Raw genomic sequence first — 21330 nt, 5'->3', positions numbered from 1 at the left:
GTGAGTGGGACTGGTGGGGCTGGGGGCCTCTGTGGGGAGCTCTGCAAAGGGGCTCTTGGGGTTCAGCCCTTGGAACTGCTGCCTTTCCTGGACAGGAGAATGACGTCGACGCCATCCACCCTGGCTACGGGTTCTTGTCGGAGCGCTCCGACTTTGCTCAGGCCTGCCACGATGCAGGGATCCGGTTCATTGGGCCCAGCCCGGAAGTTGTCCGCAAGATGGGGGACAAAGTGGAGGCGCGGGCCATCGCCATCGCCGCAGGTATGCGGCGTCGGGGCCCGGGGCCCAAGGGGATGGTGGCAGGAGGACCCCCAGCCTCGCCACTGCAGAGATCCCATGCTCCTGTCTCTCAACAGGCGTCCCGGTGGTTCCTGGCACAGACCACCCCATCTCCTCCTTGCATGAGGCTCATGAATTCTCCAACAGCTACGGCCTCCCAATTATCTTCAAAGCTGCCTATGGGGGCGGGGGGCGTGGCATGAGGGTCGTGTACAACTTTGAGGTAAATGAGAGTTGGGGGCCTGGGGAAGATTGGGGGAGACAGAGCAAGGCCTGCCCTTAATAGAGCCCTCCAAGCTGAGCCCCCCAACAGCTCTGACCTCAAAAGTGCAGAATGCCAGGGGCAGAGCATACCCTAGAGGAAGGGAACCAGGATGGGTTGTGTGACCTAGAACCAGGGGGACCAGTCTCTGTCTTGCTCCCACAATCCAGGAGCTGGAAGAGAATTTTAACCGGGCTTATTCTGAAGCCCTGGCTGCCTTTGGGAATGGGACACTGTTTGTGGAAAAATTCATTGAAAAGCCACGTCACATCGAAGTGCAGATTCTGGGTGAGTGACCTTTACCTGGGCACTGCCCTCTGACCCCTGTGAGGCCTGCTCCGGAGCAGCAGCACTTGAGAACTGGGAGCAGAGTGGGAGGCTGGGCCCCCTTGCCTGCCCTGCATCATCCTTTGCCCTGTGGTGTGGAGTTCTGTGCTGTGGGGCTGGGGCCTTCAGGGCAAATGTAGGTCACAAGGGCATGGTGGGGATTCCTGGGCTCCTGGGGCGAAGACTAGCTCTGCTGAGGAGTTAGGGACTGAGGAGAGTGAGCCCGGCTCCCTGCCTCCTTCAGGGGACCGATTTGGGAACGTTCTGCACCTCTATGAGCGGGATTGCTCCATCCAGCGAAGGCACCAGAAGGTGGTGGAGATCGCCCCGGCGACCCACTTGGACCCCCAGCTCCGCGGCCGCCTGACCAGCGATTCGGTCAAATTAGCCAAGCAGGTGCGGAGCTGGGGACCAGAGGGACAATCGAGAGTGGGCGGGCAGGGGCTCCCAGGAGGAGGGCCATGCATCCAGGTGGGAGTGAGAGGAAAAGGACATCTGGGTCTTCTGGCTTTGGGGCCATCAGGAGTGTGGTGGGGCTGGGGGCGGCAGAGGTCCCGGGAGAGCCTAGAGAGTCCTCAGCTGTCGCTGTTCCTCCTCCTCCTCTTCCTCTTCTTCTTCCTCTTCCTCCTCCTCCTCTTCTTCCTCTTCTTCCTCTTCCTCCTCTGCTCTTCCTCTTCTTCTTCCTCTTCCTCCTCCTCTTCTTCCTCTTCCTGCTCCTCTTCTTCCTCTTCCTCCTCTGCTCCTCCTCCTCCTCTTCCTCTTCTTCCTCTTCCTCCTCTGCCACTGAAGCTGCCCTGCTCCCCCACCCCCACAAATCCCACCAGTTGCTCCAATTTGCCTTCCTCTTTAACCCCTGGCATTAAAAAGACAGTAAGCCTCCTCTAAGAAGGCTCCCCATGGCCACGCCTTCCTCTGCCACCGGTCAGACTCCTTAGGCTTCATTTTCTGCTCACTCCTGCTCTCTGTCCTGCTCTCCTTCTGGTCCAGTGGCCTTTACCCGGGCCCCTTGATTCACAGCTGGAAGAGGCCCCTCATCTTTCAGAGGCAGTGAGGGGTGGGCCCCCAGGCCGGCGGCACGCAGGGCGCTGGGTCCCAGCTCTTCTCACTCCAAAGCTGGTGCCACCCCTTCCTCAGAGGCCCCGAGTGGTCGAGCCTGCTCCCCTTCAGTGAGCTGGGGCGCATTCCCAGGCAGCTCTCCCCCTCCTACAGCCTTCTTTTCTCCCTCCCACTGGACTCCTATCCTGCCAGGCTTCCTCCCTCCTCTGGCTGCCTGGGCCCCTGCTCACTCAGCTCCCCCCACAGGTGGGCTATGAGAATGCGGGCACGGTGGAGTTCCTCATAGACAAATATGGCAGACACTATTTCATCGAGGTCAATTCTCGGCTACAAGTGGAGCACACGGTCACCGAGGAGATCACCAAGTGAGTTTGGTGTGGGTGAGGGAGGCAGGTGCTGAAGGAAGGTGCCCCACGGGTAGTATGGGCCACCCCCGGAGCTGGGGTGTAGCCCCACTAAGCCAAGACCACACAGGCAGGCTTTGGAGACCAGAGTGTCCAGTGGGCCCCTCGAAAAGCCATGCCTTCAGGTAGCTAGTCCAGGGCAGCTGGCCAGAAGGGAAGGCAGTGGCTGGAGTTGTCAGGGAGCTGTCCAGGAGCTGCAGGTGCTGAAGAGCCCAGCTCCTACACCAAAAGGCCAGCTTTGGGCAAGGCCTGGGCCCTCTGGCCATGGGTCCAAGTGCATCTGGACCCTCTGCAACTCAGCCAGCCTTCTGCCTAGGCCACATACCACAGCCAGGGCAGACAGAAGTTGGCACATGCCCTCAGGCCACATGAGGCTACAGACAGTTCCCCCACAGAGTCCACCAGTGCTTGGCCTTATTTCACTGCAGCCGTCCTAGGCAGCAGAATGAGTAAGCTCAGCCTCTTTCCCAGGGGTCTCCTGGGTCGTGTTACTGCCCTTCAGTGGGAGGGGGCTCTTTGTGGGACTCGACTGATTGACACCTGTCCCCATTTGGTGCAGGGCATCCTGGCACCCCTGCCCCTGATGGCCTGGGCATAGCTGAGCAGCCTGGCACAGACCCAGGGAGGAGGCAGAGGAGGTGCCGTGGGCGTCCAGCCTGTAGGTAGACCTCGGTACTTTACCAGCCACTTCTCCATGCTCCTTTCTCCATGATTCAGACTCTTCTGAGTATCTCCTACTGTAGTGAGAGGCAAGAGATGGCGGGTGCCGCTGGCAGCTGAGGAGCCAGGCTCTGTGCCATGGGGGCAGTGATGCCCGAACCCAAGGGGCCTCAGCCCCTCCCCAGCTTCTGTTCTGGTTCTGTCACCAACCACTTCCTGTCTCTGGGCCTCAGTTTCCTCATCTGTAAAATGTGAGGTTCACGTGCGAGGCTTGCTGACTCTGCTGCTCTTTCTTGCAGCGTAGACCTCGTTCATGCGCAGATCCACGTAGCTGAGGGCCGGAGCCTGCCTGATATGGGCCTTCGGCAGGAGAACATTCGAATCAATGGTTGTGCTATCCAATGTCGAGTCACCACGGAGGACCCGGCCCGAGGCTTCCAGCCAGACACAGGCCGCATCGAGGTGAGGAGGGCCAGCCTCTCTGCCCAGCCCAGGCCCATCCTCTTCCCTCCTCTGCCTGCACTTCCCCCCCTGTCATGAGCCGGACCTTGGTAGCCTTTCCCTGTAACAGAGCAGGGGGTCCTTGCCCTAGGTTTTCGGGGTGCTCCCTTTTGTTAAGTTTTTATTTATTGGACTGCTACTCTGCTCCCTGGGGGTCTCCAGGAAACATGAGGTCCTGCTTGGGCTGGCCTCCCAGGGGCTGTAGCTGAGCTGAGGACACAGTAGGAGACCGCTGAGATATAAAGAGTAAGGCCCTGTCCTAGGCTCCAGAGACCCCACCTCAGGGAGAAGAAAGGCTTCTCCAAGCAGGCTGCTCTGGGCCTTGAACATCCAAGGGAGGGGTATCTGCTCAGCGACCCCCACCCCTAAAAGCAGACCCCAGCTCGGAGCTGGCCAGACACATTCCAGGCAATGCTCAAAGGATGCGCTGGGTTCTTTATTGAAAGAAGGTAAAACCGGCCAGAAGGCCCAAACTGGGCTGTGTCTGAGAGGGCCTAAGAAAAGGCCCCGTCCTTTTTTCTTTGCAGAGGTGGGGGGCAGCAGGTGTGTAGTGTGGTATGCAGTGTCAGAGGCAGGGAACAGATTGGTTAGTTTTGCAGAATTTGCTTTTTTTGTTATAAGGGATAGTTCTCTGCAGGGGAGGAGCTAGACAGGGAGAGAGGATAAAGATGAAACACAAACCGAAGAAACCTGCCCCTCCCCAACTCTGAGGGCCATGGAGAAGGAATGCTCCATCCCAAGTGCTAGTGGCCTCCAAGCCAGGGGGGAGCAGATCATGCTGAAGGCAAGTAGGCTGGTAGATGAGCTTGGCTCGGTGAGCACACCAGGGCCTACATGTTCAGACAGAGTTGTGTGTCCACAGCCAGCCACGTTTTTGAAGGGCTACCCCAAAACCTATAATCTCACCCCAGACAGCAGCAGCTCTTCCTGCTCCCGGCTTCAGTTCTCAGCTGGAACTGGGGAGGGGTCAGTGGAACCAAGCGGGCCAGGCAGCAGGGGTAGGGGCAGTGAGGGGCCCAGCTTCCAGAGCAGTAAAGCATAGATGCCTGGGAAAAGCTGAACCGAGGAGATGTTGCTGGGAAGCTGGAGGTGAGATCAGGGGTGAGGGGATGAGACGGCCCTGGAGCCGGCCAGCCGCACAGAGGCCGCTGATGGGAGCAGAGGGACAGTGAGGCCAGGACTCAGCACCCAGTGGCAGCTGGGTGACCGTGTCTTCCTCGATTGCTCGTTCTTCCAGCCGGCCCAGCCCTCAGTGTGTGCATTTCCTCGTGCCCTCTGAGCCCCCGGCCATTCTCTGAGTGACGGGTCCCAGCTCTGCTTCCCTCTCTCCCTTCTGTCTCTCACCGCGGCTAAGAATACCTCTGTATTCTGTGTGTCAGCTGAGCATCTGCAGCATCCTTTCTTTGACATCTCCCCCGTCTGGCCCAGGCCCTCGGGGAGGAGAGGAGGGTCTGCAGAGCAAGGCCCCAGGGGCCTCCGAGATAGGGGAGAAGAGGTGGGATGTCACAGCCCAGGTGGGCAGGCCAAGAGGGAGCCCTGCTCTGCCTGCTCTGACCTCAGCCCCCAGAGCCTGGCCATGGCCGGGAGGCTGCACCCCTCCGCCTGCTCCTCCTCCTCGCCTGGTTCACCACAAAGTATTTTTAGCTGACAGCTTCTGCGCACAGTTGAGTGCTTACCCTTAAATATTTCATTAAGTTCCTCTTTATTGAACACAACAGGCCTCTGCCCCTGAAAGATGGTGCACGGTGCACTGTGCCTCCCTCTGGGGCTCCTCCCTCGCTCATGTGCGCACATGCGGGCGTCCCGTCTGTCCTTCGGCGTCAGCCTCTGCCTTGCCCACGTCCCTGTGGCCTCTCTGGCCCTCTGAATCAGGCCTGTCTCTGGCCTCTCTTCACTTACCGGTCTCTAAACCCCCTCTGCCCAAACCCGAGAGCCCCACTCCGTACTGCGGCTTCACCCAGGCCCTCTGTTGGAGGCTTGTCCAGCTGTTTCTCCGTCCGTCCGTTTGTCCCACCCATGCTTCCCATCTTGCTGGCCTCCTTCTTTGTTCCTTCTCTCCATTTCCTTTCCCCCTCTGCTGCTTTCTCTTTTATTCTCCGTGTATGTCGGTTTTTCTCTATCCCTTTGCTAGGAAGACATCCGAATGCAAAGGAAAGGGCTCTCCCTTCGGAATCCAGAGGCCTGGACTCATTACCCGGCCCTTCCCTTGTATCTGTGTGATGCTGGGCAAGTCACTTAGGTTCCCAGGGCCTCAGTTTCATCATCTGTAGATTGAGGGGCTGGTCCTTTCCTGTCCAGAGTCTATGGTCCCTTTCCTTCTGTAGGTAAAAATCACGAGTCACATCTACAGGACGCTCCGAGCTTAGCAAAACCCTAGACATGCCTTATCCTATCTGGCATAGCTGTAACCTTGTCAGAGGAGCATCACTGCTCCCATTTCACAGAAAAGCAAAGAGACCAGAAGGGTTAAGTGACTGATGTCGCCAGAATCACTAGCGATCTCTCTCTTGCCCAATCTCATGGCCTCTGCCATCCTTCTTGACCTTTCAACAGCCTTGGACACCACTGAGAGTCCTCCCCTTCCTCCTTCTTCGAGGACCTTCTGAGGCCTGTCCACTGGATCTTCAGCCTTGTCTGGCTCCTGGTGGTGGTGGTGGGGGGGGGATGTGGTGCTCTCCTCTGTTCCTTTCCTTCCATTCTCTCTGCGTGCCTGTCTCTGTCTCTCTCTCCCTCTGTCTTTGTCTGTCTCTCCCTCTCCCCTTCTCTGTCTGTTCCTCCCATCTACCCCTCAGTGACTCTGCATGGGCCGCCCTCTCCCCAGCTTCATATCTCAGCTTCTGCAGGAGGTTCTTCCTGCCCCTGGCCCCATCCCCACCCCCCAGCCTACCCTGAGACCACCTCGGATCTCCCTCGTGTGCATCTTGTAGGAACAAAGTTCCCCATTAGCGTGTGAGCTCCTCTCGGACACAAACAGTCTTTCGCTCTCTCTGTAGCCCTGGTACTTAGCACAGTGCCTGGCATGCAGCAAGAGCTTAATGAATGCTTCCGTCCCGTGGGCCTGGGATGCGCTCCCTCCTCTGCTTCCCTGACTTCCTGCAGGCCTCAGCCAGCCCCCCCTGTGCTGGAAGCCTTCTCTGAACCCCTCGAGGCCAGCCCCTTCCCTCTGTCGCCTCTCCAGCGCGTCCTGTCTAGAGCTTGTGTGCGCTGTCCCTTGGTGGGCGTTAGGCGGTGGGCTCCTGGAGAGCAGGGCCCGGTTTTGCCTTTCTCTCTACATGCACTAGTTGTGTGACTCTGGGCAAGTCACTTAACCTCTGTTTGCCCGTGTTTCCTCAGCCGTAAAGTGGGCATAATTACAGCGCCTATCTCCCAGGGATGTTGTGAGGTTCAGATGAGGAAGAATCCGTAACACACTCAGTGCAGCGTGTGGTACGGATATGGTAAGGCGCTGTGTGCATGTTAGCCCTGTAGGCAGCCAGAGGGCTCAGCAGATAGCACCCAGCAAGATCCGAACCCAGATCCTGCCTTAGACACTCACTAGCTAGGTGGGCAAGTCACACCCGCCTGCCTCAGTTTCCCCATCTGTAAAGCCTCACAGGGTGGCTGTGGTGGTCGAATGAGAGGATGTTTTAGAAGTGTCCGGCACACAGTAGATGCTTTGTAAGTGCTTCTCCCCTTCTCCCACGAGTGTCCCCAGCACCTAGTGTGACACCTGGCACGTAGCAGGCACTTCGCATGTGGTTATTGACCGACTGACTGCCTCCAATCCTGCTGCGTGGAAGCCCCAGCTGGATTCACACCTGGCCCTCCCCCGGCCTTGTTTTCACTGAGATGTGCTGCTTTATCTGCCTCTTCCATCACCCCCTTTTTAGATGGGTTGGGAAGGCAGAGGCAGACGCTCAGAGAGAGAGGGAGAATCCAGCTGACCAAGAGGTGCAGGCTGTGGCTTCTGCCGGGGGGGTCATCTTGCTTTGCCCTTCGGACACACAGTAGGCGCTTCACACGTGCTTCTGTCTGTGCCAGCACCCCGTGCCTCAGTTGGCCCGTACTTCTTCCATGCCTCTGGGAGGGCAGCGTGCGTGTCAGTCCATGTGCCAGGCTTTTCTCTGGGAACTTCTCCTCCCCTCCGGGTTTCTCCCAAGGGAGGAGGAGGATGATATGCGGGCATTGGGGAAGTGGGGGCTGGGCACCTGGGTTCACTTGCAGAAATAAACTTGCAAAGCATCAGGAGCCAAAGTAGAGCAGAGTTAACCCTTGAGGGGGCCCCTCCCCCAAGGACCAGGCGCTCTCGACTTCCTTCCACCACTGACCCGGCCCTCTTCTCCCGCCAGGTGTTTCGGAGTGGCGAGGGCATGGGCATCCGCTTGGACAACGCCTCAGCCTTCCAAGGGGCACTCATCTCCCCACACTATGACTCCCTCTTGGTCAAAGTCATTGCCCATGGCAAGGACCACCCCACGGCTGCCACCAAGATGAGCCGGGCACTAGCCGAGTTCCGAGTTCGGGGGGTAAAGGTGAGTGCTGCCGAGAGCTGCCTGTGCGCCTGAGTCTCCAGGGGGATCCTGGGTCAGTAGAACATCTTCACGCCGCCTTGGCCTGGCAGCTCCAGTGTGGCCGCCTCGTGGGGCCTTGCAGCTTGTCTCCCTGCTATACCGGGGCCGAGCTGGGCACTGGCTCACGTGTGAGTTTGACTCCCAGCTAGACTTGGCCCCGGGGCCGCCACCTCCTTGGCAGGCGGTTTCAGGCAGCGTCACCTGATGGGCTCTGGCTGAGGCCTTGATCCCACTGGGGATGGAGGCAGAAGTTCCATGCCAAGGACACTGTCCTTTGGTTCTGCAGCAGCCACAGCCCCACGGCCCCGGAGGAAGCCTGGTGCCTCTTGGCCCCTGCCCCCCACACGCCGGGATGCCAGCCTCCCTGCGGAGTGAGCCCTGGTGCCTGCTGCCCTCTGCAGGGGGCCTCTGCTAGGACGTAGTCATCCCCTCCCCCCCTCTCGAGCACATCGCAGGTGGCCTGCTTTTCCTCCTGGCCTGGCAGATCTTAGGGTGATGCCCCTTAGGCCTCCCTTCCCCAGCTGCTGTGCCAATGGGTTCCTGACTTCTCTGTTGGCATGGTGGGCCCCTGAGACAGTGTCCCTGTGCCCGGGCACTGGTGGCAGCTAAGTCCTCAGGGCCTGTGGGTGCTCAGTCGTTGGCCACGCTCATCTTCATGGTCTTTCCACTGCCATGTGACGTGACAGCTTCCCCCATCTCACCATCCAAGCCCTGCACAAGGATGAGTGGCCGGGGGGTGGGGACTCCTTGTTTGCCCAAAGTCCTCAGAGAGTGTCACTCAGTCAGGGACCAGGAGGAGTTCAGCCACTGGGCTGAAATAGGCTGTGGCCAAGGCTGGGCTGCCACACCGGGTGGTCGGGGACAGCAAGGCCAGGCCAGGGCAGGCGGTCTCTACCTCCCACGTCTCTCTCTGTGTAGGGAGGCCCCCCGGGGCGCCCTGGCCAGGCCTCGGAGGGGCAGGCACACCTTTCATTCCCAGTGTCTCCTGCCCTTCTCGCCAGGTTACTGGTCGGGCCCTGCATCCCTCCTCCGACTGCAGGTTCCCTGTTCCTCTGAAGCCCCCCCAGTGACCACAGAGCCCACGCTCCATCCACCTCCTCCTCCTTATTTTCTGTTCTCTTGAGGCCTTGTCTCTTCTGTTTCCTATAGCAGCTGTCACTGGGGCCCCTGTAGGTATGTTTGGCCTTGGGGACAGGAGATAGGAGAGTGGCAGCTGGACGTGCGCATGTGCAGTGCCAGGCCAGGGCACCTCAGGGTGGAGGATGGGCCAGGCCTGTTCCTTGGAGGGAGGGGGAGCTGCTGGCCTGGACCCAAAGGGGCCTCTGTCTTCTGAGGCTGGGTCCTGCGGCTGAGCTGCCTGAGGAAGTCTGGGGCTCCCTGCAGATGGGGACCTCATTGTGGCCAGAGCTGGAGCAAACTCCCAGGGGAACTCGTGGTCCTTTGAGACCACAACTCCCCTGAGTCCTGCATAGGAAGCAGAGGTCAAGCAGGGCAGGGCATTCTGAGCAGGGCCTGAGCGGGAGGCGGCTCTCTCGCTGCCCACCCCCCTTTCTGTGAGGCCTGGGTCTCAGTTCTGATTTGCAGACAGGGGCCCACCCCTGCACCCCAAAATCTAGCCAGCTTGAATCCCAGAACCAGGCCCTCTTCAGCCGCCTGGTCTGCCCTCTCCCTACAGCCAGCGTGACAAGGCCAGAGACGAGCTGAGGTGTCCCTGGCATTTTTATTAAGAATAAAAACAAGAATCCAGGATAATTCCCTGTAGCCCATTGCCCCACAGTGCTGAAGCACCTCTTATCTATGAGTTCCCTCCCCTCCCCACCTTCTGGAGAGGGGGGCAGGATTAGGGAAAGGTGGTTTGCTTCCCCAACTTACAAAGGGGGAACTGAGGTACAGAGTTAAAACTGGGATTAAAACCCAGAAATCCTGACTCCTTGGCCAAGGGGTGCTCCATCCACTCCATGTGCCGCTTCCCGCGGGCATCCAGGCCCTCTCTCCTTCAGAGAGCCCCACTCAGGCCGCCATCCCCGCCCCCGGAGATGGGGGACCAGGAGGGAAGAGAGACCCGGCCGCTAGCTGCTCTTCTCCCTGTCCCGGGCCCTCACACCACACTCTCCTCCAGCCGCTCTCCACTGCCGCCCCCTGCCCCTCGGCACCCAGCCCCAAGTAACCCGCCGTGGACTGAATGACTCCTGCGCGTCCAGGCTCCCCCCAGGCGCCGGGCATAACCATAGCACCCGCCGGTCTCTCCCAAGTCCAGAGAGCAGCTGCGTTGGGGGCGGGGTGGGGGACTCCGTGGAGGGTGAGGCTTCGGTCCAGGGCTGGGGCCTCCTCCATTGGTCTGGGAGTGCACATGGCTGAGCTTGAGGGGGAGGCGGGCAGCCCCGGCCCCCCGGCCCCGAACCAGCAAGGCCACCGTGAAGACCAGTAAGGCAGCCACCAGGACCCCCCCCACAGCCACTGTCAGGGTCCCCCCGAGCACGTGGGCCTGCAAGGCGTGGCACAGGGGCATGGCCGGCAGCGTAGAGAAGTGGGCGCAGCCCAGCAGCCTCGTAGCTGTGAGGTCAGAGGGCAGAGCAGCAGGCGACAGGGCCAGGAGGCAGAGGTCATAGTCAGCCCCGGGGACCAGATGCTTCAGCAGGAAGTGGCGGCTGGAAGCGGGGACGATCCTGCAGGGGAGGAGGAGGGTCAGTGGCGCCAGGGCTGGCCTGGCAGACACAGCCCCGCTCTCTTCAGTCTGAGAAGGGCCCCGGGTGGCACCTGGCTTTTGGAAGTCAGGGGCTGCTCGGCCCTGCCCAGCCTGGCCCACTGCAGGGATGACCATGTGCACTCCTCAGCTGCCCTTCAGATGTCTCTGTGTGTGCACATGGAGATGTGTATGTATTCTACACACGTATCATGTGCGTGTGCACACACATGGAGATACAGCTGTGTGTGGGTATGGAATGCAGACAGTTGTATGGAGACGTGCAGGGCCACACAGATCTGGCAGAGGCAGAGTGTGTGTGTGTGTACAGGTGTGCACAGACAGATACAGAAACAACCCTAGAGTCCCACACTGGGGAGGAAGCAGACGCCCCCACCTACACCCCCAACACATGCAGAGACAGAAACAGACACCGAGAGGCGATCAATGGGACGTTAAGAGGGGGACACGATGCCAGCAAGAGAGTCCCCAAAACACCTGTCCCAACCCTCCTTCTCCCACCTCCTGCCTACCTGGCTCTAGCCAGTCTCCCCAGACTTAATTTTCATCCTTCTCCCCCCCCAGCTTCCCTTGTCCCACTATGGTCCTTTGCACCCCCTCCAGATTCCTTTATCCCACCCCCATCCTCTTGTCCCACTATGGCCCTTTGCCCCACCCACCCCCCACATCCTACTATGGTCCTTTGCGCGGCCCCCCCAGCTTCTCCTTTGTACCCCTCCTCCGTCCCACTATGGTCCTTTGCCCCCCCCAGCTTCCCTTGTCCCACTATGGTCCTTTGCCCCGCCCCCAGCTTCCCTTGTCCCACTATGGTCCTTTGCACCCCCTCCAGATTCCTTTATCCCACCCCCATCCTCTTGTCTCACTATGGCCCTCTGGCCCCCCAGCTTCCCTTGTCCCACTATGGTCCTTTGCACCCCCTCCAGATTCCTTTATCCCACCCCCATCCTCTTGTCCCACTTGGCCCTTTGCCCCACCCACCCCCCACATCCTACTATGGTCCTTTGCCCCCCCCCAGCTTCCCTTGTCCCACTATGGCCCTTTGCCCCCCAGCTTCCCTTGTCCCACTGTGGTCCTTTGCTCCCCCACCCCCACCCCACTGCAGTCCTTTGCCTAAGCCTCTCTCTGCAGCTTCCCGGAGCACAGGGGTTGAGGAGGGATGGCAGGGAGCCTGAGAATACTCAGCAGCCTTGGGGTGAAGAGCCGCACAGCCTTGTGGGTATGGGAGTAGAGGAGGCCCAAGGGGGGAGGGGAGACCGGCGGCTCATTGCCGGCGCTCGCTCTCTGGCTCTCACCGGTAAATGAGGGTCTCGTCCTCGCTGCTGTTATACTGGATCTGGAACATCCAGACGGGCTCACTGGGCCGGCCGGGGCCCCAGCTCACCAGCCCAGACGTGGCCGTCACCTCGGACACTTCCACCACCGGCCCCATCTCCTGGGCTCCTTCGCCCTCGGCCGCAGTCCGGGCAGAGGCGGCGATGTCCGAGGGCCCGGGCCGGCCCCCCGCAGCACTACTGTTCCCCCCGTGGGGGAGGGCCAGCACCCGCAGCTCTACCTGGGCCGTGGCCTCTCCTGCCGCGTTGGTGGCGATGCAAGTGTACTCGCCCGCGTCTCCGGCCCCCGTCACGCCGATCTCCAGCGTCCCATTAGGGAAAGCCTGGGCCCGAGAGGAGTTCCCCACGAGTCTGTCATCCGGCCCCACCCAGTGCATGGTGGGCATGGGGTCCCCGAGGGCCCGACACCTCAGCAGGGCCCGCTGGCCTTCCAGCACCCAGAGCCGCTGCGTGTGGCGGGCGATGAGAGGCGGCTCACAGGAGAACTCGCCCTCGGGCACCGCCCAGAAGTAGCGCCCGGCCAGCCCCGGCGGGGAGGCGCACGTCTCCAGGTCGTCGGGCCGCGCCAGCCGCCGGAGCCACAGCAGCTCACAGTTACAGTGTAGCGGGTTCCCCCCAAAGCTCAGCACCAGCGGGCTGGGGGAGGCAGCCGTGTCCAGCCCACGGGAGAAGATGGGGTCGGGGGCCAGGGTGGCCAGGCGATTGGAGGTGAGGTCCAGGCGGGACAGCTGGCCCAGCTGGGCGAAGGCGCCCGGGGGCAGCGCGTCGATGAGGTTGTGGTCCAGATTTAGAGTGTGCAGCACCAGCATGGAGCCGATGCCGGCCCAAGGCACCTGCCGTAGGTTGTTGTAGGACAGGTCCAGGTCCTCCAGGCTCTCGAGGAAGTCGTCGAAGGCGCCGGGCGCGATGCTGCCCAGCTGGTTGCTGCTGAGGATGAGGTGCTGGAGGTTGATGGGGCCTCGGAGGCTGCCGGCCCCCAGCTCGGCCAGCCGGTTGCCGTCCAGATGCAAGGAGCGCAGGCTCTCGAGGTCTCCGAAGGAGCGGGCCCCGATGCGGTTGATGGCATTGCGGGAGAGGGTCAGGTCCACCAGGCCGGTCATGTTGCGGAAATCGGGGGGCCCCAGAGCCTGGATGAAGTTGTCGGCCAGCCGCAGCTCCACCGTGCGCCGGTCCACGTTGGGTGGCACGAAGAGCAGCCCTCGGTGGGCACACAGCGTGCTGAGAGACTCAGAAAGGTTCTGGCAGGTACAGGGGAGGGGACAGCCTAGGGCCCCGCCAGCCAGCAGCAGCAGCAGGAGAGGGGAAGCCATGGTGAGCCCCCTGGAGTGGGAGGGAAAAAACAGGGCACCAGCGAGGAGGCGCACCCCAGCTGCAAGTCCTGTCCCTAGGGAGCAGAAGGTGTGTGTGGGGTGGGGGCTGGAGAGGCAGAAGGGGGGGGTGTCTGCCTCCCCTGCCCCACCCCCACCGTCAGAGCAAAGGGGAGCCAGTGGTCAAGGCTGGCCAGGCCCGCAGGGAGGAAGATTTGCTGGGAACGCCAGGGCTCCCCGGGCTTAGTTCAGGGGACGGGCCCAGGTAACTTCCTTCCCAGGATCCCTTTGGCATCCTAGACTGGACTCGGCTCCTCCCCCGCCCTGGGGTGGTCTGCCTATCCTTCCCCCCCACCCTCCACCGCAGGCCCCCTCCTCCATCCCTCCCTCCCTTCGCCCTTCCTTCCCTCCCCTCCCCTCAATCGTCCCTCCTCGCCCGCGCCCCGCACCTGCCCTCCCCCGCCTCCCCGCTCCGCCCCCGCCGCCCCTCACCTGCCGTGTCCTGGCGGGCGCCGCTGCCGCTCCTCGGGGCTCAGGGGCTGCGGCGACTGCGGGCCGGGCAGGCCGGGCTCCCCCCGGGGCCCCCGCGCCTCCTGCTCGGCCTCCCGCCGGAGTGGGGGCGGGGGCGAGCTCCAGAGCTGGCCGCCGCCCGCACGGCTCGGCCTGGGGCCCAGGCCCTCCCCATGGCGCGCGGGGCTGCGGCCCCGGACGCTGGCCCTGGCCTCCCGGCTCCGGCTCCGGCTCCGGCTCCGGCTCGGCTCGGGCTCGCGGGCGGGGGGCGCGGGTTGGGGGGGGCGCGCTGCGCGGCCACGGAGCGCGCGCGCTGGGGGGGGCGGGGACCGCGCCGGGATCCACCCGTGCCGTGCCGTGCCTAGTCACAGCCGCCCGCTGTCACCTGGCCGCGCACCCCCACGTCCGCGCGCCGCTGCGCCCCTGCACCCCGGCCCGAGCCCGATGCCCCGCGCGATCCCCGATGCCCCGCGCGATCGCGCCCCGCGCCTGCCGGTGCCGCAGCCTCAGCAGCAGCGGCAGAGCCGCGCCCGCTCCCACGCTGGCTCCCAGCCTCCTCCCGTAGTTGGCCACGCCGCCTGCCCCGGGGCCTGGCCAGCAGCGTCGGTCTGGGGGGCGACAGCAGCCACCAGCACATCACCCGGAGCCGCGTGCCACAGACACGCTCCCACTCCGAAGGTCACGATCGTTCTGCATCGCTGAGTCACGTGGTGGCCCAGCACCAGGAGCCGGCACACGCACACACACATTCACAGCAGCGCTGCCCCACGTTCCCCAGACGTTGTTCTGCCTTTCCAGTCAAGGTGACACTCGGGGTGTGGCTTGACCCCCCCCCCCCCCCCGGCAGCCCCTGGCACACACTGAAGAGGAGGGGGCCGGGCCCACCTGCCTGCTCAGGCTTCCCTCCCCTTGTGTGGGTGCGCCCCACTAGGCAGGCTGAAGCTATTTCCTGTCTTGCAGCTGCTTCCTGGAAGACTTGGAGCTAGCCACAGAAAAGACCCGACTGCCCAATGAGTTGCAGGGTTATTTCTGTGGTGGTGCAGAGGAGGACCAGGTGTGCGGCAGGGATGGGAGAGGTCTTCCTCGGGTGCCTCCGCTGGGTTTCCCACCTGTTGAGGAGGTGCCAGTTAGCTTGCTAGGCACCTGCAAGGTTTCGGGCTCAGAAGGTGCCCAGAAGGGAGAAGGACGGGCAGGGCAGGAGGCAAGAGAGGAAGGCATCAGTGGTGCAGAGGCCCAGAAATGACCTGGACCCACTGTCTGGCCAAAGAGCCTGGCACCAGCCCTTCCCTGCTTGCTTCTTCCTTTCCTTGGGATAGGCCAAGTTATTCTGGGCGGCTTTGGGAGGCTTTGCAGTGGTCTGCCCTCCTTAAGCAGGGGGAGAGTCTCCCAACCTCAGACATCCCACTTCCGCTAGGTGCAAACACTAATATGCCCTCTTGAAGATAATCATAACATCACTGGAAGAAAATGATTTCTTTTGCATCTTGGAAGGAATCTGCTAAGCTCTGAACATAGACCTGGGGGCATCTCACGGGTGAGGCTGGTGACTCCCTCGGTGGGCTCTTGTCTTCCCTGCAAGGGCGGGTCAGTTATATAGCTTCCTAGCTGGGGTCTGCCTATAAAGGTTGTTGCCTGTTCCCTTCTTAGTATTTTCATCAGAATTACCTAGGTACAGTTTTTAAATTTTTAAATAATATTTTATTTTTTTTTAATTATATTATTTTTATTAAAATAATAAATATTTCAACATTTTATTTTCCCCCAATTATATATATATTTTTTGTTTTTAACATTCATTTTTTTGAGTTCCAAATTTCTATCCTTGCTTCCTCCCTGGGATGGTAAGCAATCTGATATAGGTTATACATGTGCAGTCATGTAAAAACATTCATGTTAGTCACTTTGTGGAAGAAAACTCAAAACTAAAGAAAAAGGAAAGTAAAAAGTAGTCCTTTTTGATTTGCATTCAGAGCCTATCAGTTCTTTCTCTGGAGGTGGATCGCATTTTTCATCATGAGTCCTTTGGGATTGTCTTGTATCATTGTATTGCTGAGAACAGCGAAGTCATTCACAGTTGATCATCCTTACTGTGTTACTGTGGACAGCATTCTCCTGGTTCTGATCACTTCACTCAGCATCAGTCCATACAAGTCTTTCCAGGCTCTTCTGAAGTCAGCCTGCTCATCATTTCTTATAGCACAATAGTATTCCATTACATTCATATACCACAACTTGCTCAGCCATTCCCCAATGGATGGGCATCCTCTCAATTTCCAATTCTTGGCCACCACAAAAAGAGCTGCTGTAAATATTTTTGTACATGTGGGTCCTTTTCCCTTTTTTATGATCTCTTTGGGATAGACCTAGTAGTGGTATTGGGCTCACATGTTTATTAATTAAAAAAAAGATCAGTGGTGCTCTTGAATGCCAGAGACTCCTCATGGCAGCGGGCCATGCCTCTGCTTGGCCATGCAGTTCATATGGGGTTGGAAGAGCAGGTGGCTGAGGGGGTCAACTCTGATTAGTTGACAATTAATGGTAGAGAATGAGTATTGTAGTGGGAGACTAGCTATATATAGTACAATGAGGGTCTTGAGATATGTGACTTGGGTCATCCAAGTCTTTTTCAAAGAGACTTAGCAATTTTCCTATCACCTGTCTAACAAAAGGGAGAATCCACATTTCCCCAGACCTGTCTGAGTAAACACAATGAGCAGGAATCCATCCATTCACCTAAACTTAGAAAGTCTTTTACTGTCTTATTAAATCTTAGCCAGAATAAGTCTTTGCCCAAGATTTCCCACACTGGTTCATTTCCAGATGAGGAAGTAGAAAAGGAAAAACGTTGTTCCTGATTCAATAATTAGTTATTAATGTAAGAGAGAAATAATCATTTCTCTCAGGGCATAGTTCAGAGTTATTTTAATTTGCATTTCTCTGATAAATCATGATTTAGAGCATTTTTCATGTGACTATAGATAGCCTTGATTTCTTCTTCTAAAAACTGCCTGTTCATATCCTTTGACCATTTATCAATTGGGGAATGACTTGCACTCTTATAAATTTGACTTAGTTTTCTATATATTTGATTAATGAGTCCTTTATCAGAGATACTTCCTGTAAAAAAAAATGTCCCCACTCTTCTGTTTTCCTTCTAATTTTGGTGATTGGTTTTGTGAATGAATTTTTTAAATTTGGTATAATCAAAATTATCCATTTTGCATTTCATAATGCTCTCTATATCTTGTTTGGTCCTAAATTCTTCCCTTATCCAGAGATCTGAAAGGTAAACTGTTCTATGCTCTCCCAATTTGCTTGTGGTATCACTCTTTGTGTCTAAATCATGTGCCTGTATTGGCCTTGGTATGCCACGTGAAATGTCGGTCTATGCCTAGTTTCTGCCATCCTGGTTTCCCAGCAGTTTGTGTCGGATAGAGTTTTGATCCCCACAGCTTGGATCTTTGTGCTTATCGAGCACTAACTCACTGTGGTCATTAACTGTGGCGTGTCGCGTGCCTGCTCTGTCCCGCTGCTCTGTGTCTTGGGCAGGACCACACTGATGGTGGAGATCTGGTGCGGCCAGGCCACCTTCTTTCACATTTTTTTTCAGTTGCTTCTGCTGATATCTTGATGTTTTGTTCTTCCAAATGCGTTTTGTTATCATTTCTTCTAGCTCTATAAGATACATTTTTGGTAGTTTGATTGGCATGGCACTGAATAAGTAGGTTAATTTAGGTAGAATTGTCATTTTATTATATTGCCTCAGCCCACCTACCATAGACATTTTGTGAACTCTTTAGAGATGAGCTTTTTAGTTCCTGCCTCTTTCTGTATCACAGCTTTGGGGAAGAGATGCCCACACTTGATCTTTTTCTTCAATTTTTCGGTATTTTTTCAAATTCAATTTTGTTTTTATTTTCAGTTCCAAATTTTCTCTCTCTACCCCTCCCCCATTCATCGAGAAGTATGCATGTGAAGTCAAGCAAAACATTTCCACATTTGTTATGTTCTTAAAAAAAAAAGGAAAGGAAAGGAAAGGAAAGGAAAATCCAAGAAGAAAGAAAAAACATGTGCTCCCTCTGCCTTCTGAGTCCATTCCTCATTCTGGATGTAGCCCACGAGTCATCATGAGTCCTTTGGAATTCTGGGGGATCGTCATATCGATCAGAGTTCCCAAGTGTTTCACAGTTGATTGTGCTGACAAGATTGCTTTTAGTGGTGTAGACTGTCCTCCTGGTTCTGCCCACGTCCCTCTATTTCAGTCCATACAGATCCTCCCAGGTCTTCTTGAGACCATCCCTTTCATCCGTTCTTACAGCACAGCAGTACTCACATTCATAGCCATAACTTTTCAGCCGCTCCCCAATTGACAGGTGTCCCCTCAATCTTGGGTGCCTCAATACTTCCTCTTTCATAGGACCATCAGTTATAGCTGGGGAGTCACCTTAGTGGCCATGAGTCTGATCCCTCATTTTACTGATGAGGACCTGAGTCCTGGAGGGGCTGTGCAGGATCCCGCAGGGAAAAGACAGACGGCTGGTCTGGGCTTCACACTCGGGTTCTCTGAGCGCAACCTGGCATGTTTGCCATCCTACCTCTCTCTCTCGATTGTCCCCTGGCGCTTTCCCTGCTTTCAGGTGTCTCGAGGGCTGGTCCCTCGCGGCTTTCGTGCAGCACACACTCCCTTTCTTTGTCCTTGGTTTGGTCCAGCTACCACTCTTGCTATCATTGTCTTCTTTAGAGGCATTTCTCCTTTCTCATCTGGTGTCCCAGGGTCCCTGGTGGGGCCCACGGGGTAGAAGTGCTACCAGTCTCTGCTGGTTTTCACTTATTTATTATCCTCTTAACAGTTTTATTTTCAAGTGTGTTTGGAGTGATTTGTTTTCACTGGGTCTCGTGTTAAACTGTGCACTCATTTTCTCCAGCTTTTCACTGTCTTATGAGCACTTCTGCTCATAAATCTTCACCATCCTTCCAGCAGGTTTTGGAAGTGAGTTTATTTTCTCAAGTGATGCTGCTCAGGTTGCTGGGTCTCTCCCCTTGTTTGGTGATTTGAGTGTTTGCTGACTGGAGCAGTTTCAAGGCCTGTCTGGCCCTCCTTGCTGTGGTGATGGAGTTACCCGGGTTAAGAAAAAGGAGAATAGTTTCCGGGGGTGTCTTTTCCTTTATCCATTTCCCATGACACGAATAGCTTGTTCAGGTAGGTTCGGGGGAAGTTCTGGTAACGAGCTGTTACCACTCTAGTGTAACTGTCCCTGTGGCTCCTGATTTGGCACAGAATTTACCCTTTCTGCTAAGCCCGCAGCTTAGACATTAGAACTCACCTTTCCTGTCTGTTACTTACTCTTATCAGTACCTTTCGCTAAAGCCACTCGGGAAGGCAATTAAAATAAACCTGTCTCCTTAGTGAGAGCCCCAAGGACATGAGGGGACAGGAAACCTGTGTCTGGTAGAAAGAACCCAGGAGCAGGGCTCAGCTGCTTCTTCCAGTCAGACGCCAGCTGGATAATGGCTAGGACTTTCCCCTATCCCCACCCCGGGCCAGGTGCTCTCTGATTCTCTGCCAGTCTGGCTGCTTGGCATGCTGCACACTGTTACTAGCCGGGCACCCAGCAGCCCTGGACTGTGCTGGCGGCCTGCACGTGCCCATAATCGATTCTCATCATTCTCGGTAGTTATGTTCTACAAAGTCACCACAAACACTGAATTAGCCAATACAAACCCATTGCTCCTAGGGGAAACCCAGGGTTAGGTTCCTTTGAGCCTCTGGTCACATTTTTGTCAGCTGATCAATACGTAACCCTGTTTTATGTGTGTTTCTGCTTAAAGACCCTTATTGTTATAAACAGTTATATGAAAATTGCCTCTTCCTTTTTTTGACTATACCACAACATTGAACCATGGCTGAACAAAGCTTCTCAAACCCACTTCTGTTCTCCAAAAGGCCATCCCAGCCGTCTGAGCTTGGGAGACATTTTAAACAGTAAAATCCCCAACATAAAGCACACACATGCGAAAAAAAAAAATGTGGCCCTAAGCAGACAGCGTGAAGGCCGCTCATTTACAGTGAGAGCCAAGCCAAGGGCCGAACAGCATGGCTTTGCCAGCTTCAGCCGGGAACACGGATGGGGGCTCTGGGCGTGGCACAGCCTTGATTTGGGGCCTGCAACTAAATGTGAGTGAGTAGGTGAACTGACCCGAGTCATGACGATTCCCAGTAGATGGCCCTGGCCCTGGGAGGATGGAGACCCTGCAGGAAGCTAGATCCCAGCATGATCCGCCATCCTGTGTCTTCCCCACATAGGCAGGCCTGCCATGCTCCAGAGTCCCAGGGCTTCTCCCCTGCTTGCCTCCTGGCCTAAAGCCCCCTGGGCCACATTCCTCCCCTAACCTTGAAGAAGAGGCAACAGCATCTGGGACAGGGGCCCTTCAAGAGGGCTTGGACTGTCTCTGGGGTGGCCGTGCCCAGGAGCAGCTGAGAATGTCTGTCCAGAGGACGGTGAAAGGACAGCTAAATGGAACAGACCCAGGCGCCCCAGAAGATAATGGTGCGGAAAAGGGGTGGGTTAGCCTTGCCTGGAGCCCTGTGGGGGGAGCTTGGGGAGAACCTAACTGCTCTGGAGGCTTTAGCAGCCCCTGGAGGCAGAAGGGATGAGGAAAAGGGAGAGAAGGGAAGGAGAGAACAAAGGCCCTACTGTGGGCTGGGGAGGGAGGGGGTCACTGGCTGAGGGGCCCATTGTTGGTGAAATGAGAAAAGGCCCTTGTGTGTGGCCCGAGGCCACTTTCTTCTCCCCTGCCCACCCTCCCTGCCTCAGTCCCTCTGATTCCCTCAGCCCTTCCCTTCCCCAGTCAGACTGGGGGAGGGGGCATCTGTCCTTGCTCCTGCCTCCCTCCCCACGGGCTCCCCCTTGACGGAACTCTCTTTGGGTCTGGGTCCCCAACCGCCTTCCGGTCTTTGTCAGGTGCTTTCTTCCCCAGCGCTGGACAAAACTGTGACTGGGCAAAGTGAGGGTCCTGGTGCCTCATCCAGGCCTGGAGCGGCTGATACCAGAGGTGGGAGGCCTGGGTGTGGCTGTGGGCAGCAAACACCATTTCTCTGAGCCTCAGTTTCCTTGTCTGTAAAATGGTGATTGACAATACCTATAGTATTTTTGTGATAGGATTGTTGTGGTAAAAGGCTCTGCAGACAGTTATTCCGGTCCCAAATGGCTCCTAGCCTGCCAGACCTCTGCATCTCCCCAGGGCCTCACTGCTCATGGTTCCCTCCGCAGCCCCAGGGAACGTGGCTTTCAGCCGGGCCCTTCTGGAGACATGTGCCTGCCCATATGGGCCGTGGTGATGATGACGATGGTGGTGGTTACTGTTACTCACAATTACCATGATTTCTTCCTTCTTTCCCTCCTGTGGTCAGCAGGGCAGTCAGACCAATTCTCCTTGTT

The 21330-nt window shown here is 57.5% G+C and overlaps 2 protein-coding genes across 4 annotated transcripts in view; one reads left to right on the top strand and one right to left on the bottom strand.

Annotated features, from left to right (window-relative positions):
* PC (pyruvate carboxylase) overlaps positions 1-21330 on the top strand; it is an 86556-nt gene that overhangs the window by 59826 nt on the left and 5400 nt on the right. For all 3 annotated transcript variants that reach the window (XM_020967953.2, XM_020967950.2, XM_020967951.2), the window contains 7 exons: positions 96-261; positions 357-502; positions 712-829; positions 1113-1264; positions 2171-2289; positions 3288-3450; positions 7818-8000. In XM_020967953.2, the coding sequence (XP_020823612.1) occupies positions 96-261; positions 357-502; positions 712-829; positions 1113-1264; positions 2171-2289; positions 3288-3450; positions 7818-8000 (1047 nt within the window). The remainder of the gene's footprint in view (positions 1-95; positions 262-356; positions 503-711; positions 830-1112; positions 1265-2170; positions 2290-3287; positions 3451-7817; positions 8001-21330) is intronic.
* LRFN4 (leucine rich repeat and fibronectin type III domain containing 4) lies at positions 9741-14840 on the bottom strand. The gene is made up of 3 exons (XM_020967954.2): positions 13874-14840; positions 12036-13458; positions 9741-10705 (listed from the first exon to the last, which is right to left on the bottom strand). The coding sequence occupies exons 2-3, from the start codon at positions 13382-13384 to the stop codon at positions 10138-10140; spliced, it is 1917 nt and encodes a 638-aa protein (XP_020823613.1). The 5' UTR covers positions 13385-13458; positions 13874-14840; the 3' UTR covers positions 9741-10137.

Source organism: Phascolarctos cinereus, unplaced genomic scaffold (genome assembly GCF_003287225.1).
Source record: "Phascolarctos cinereus isolate Bilbo 61053 unplaced genomic scaffold, phaCin_HiC Scaffold_9;HRSCAF=440, whole genome shotgun sequence".
In the NCBI taxonomy this organism is placed as follows: Eukaryota; Metazoa; Chordata; class Mammalia; order Diprotodontia; family Phascolarctidae; genus Phascolarctos; species Phascolarctos cinereus.
This window is presented reverse-complemented; position numbering and strand designations above follow the sequence as displayed.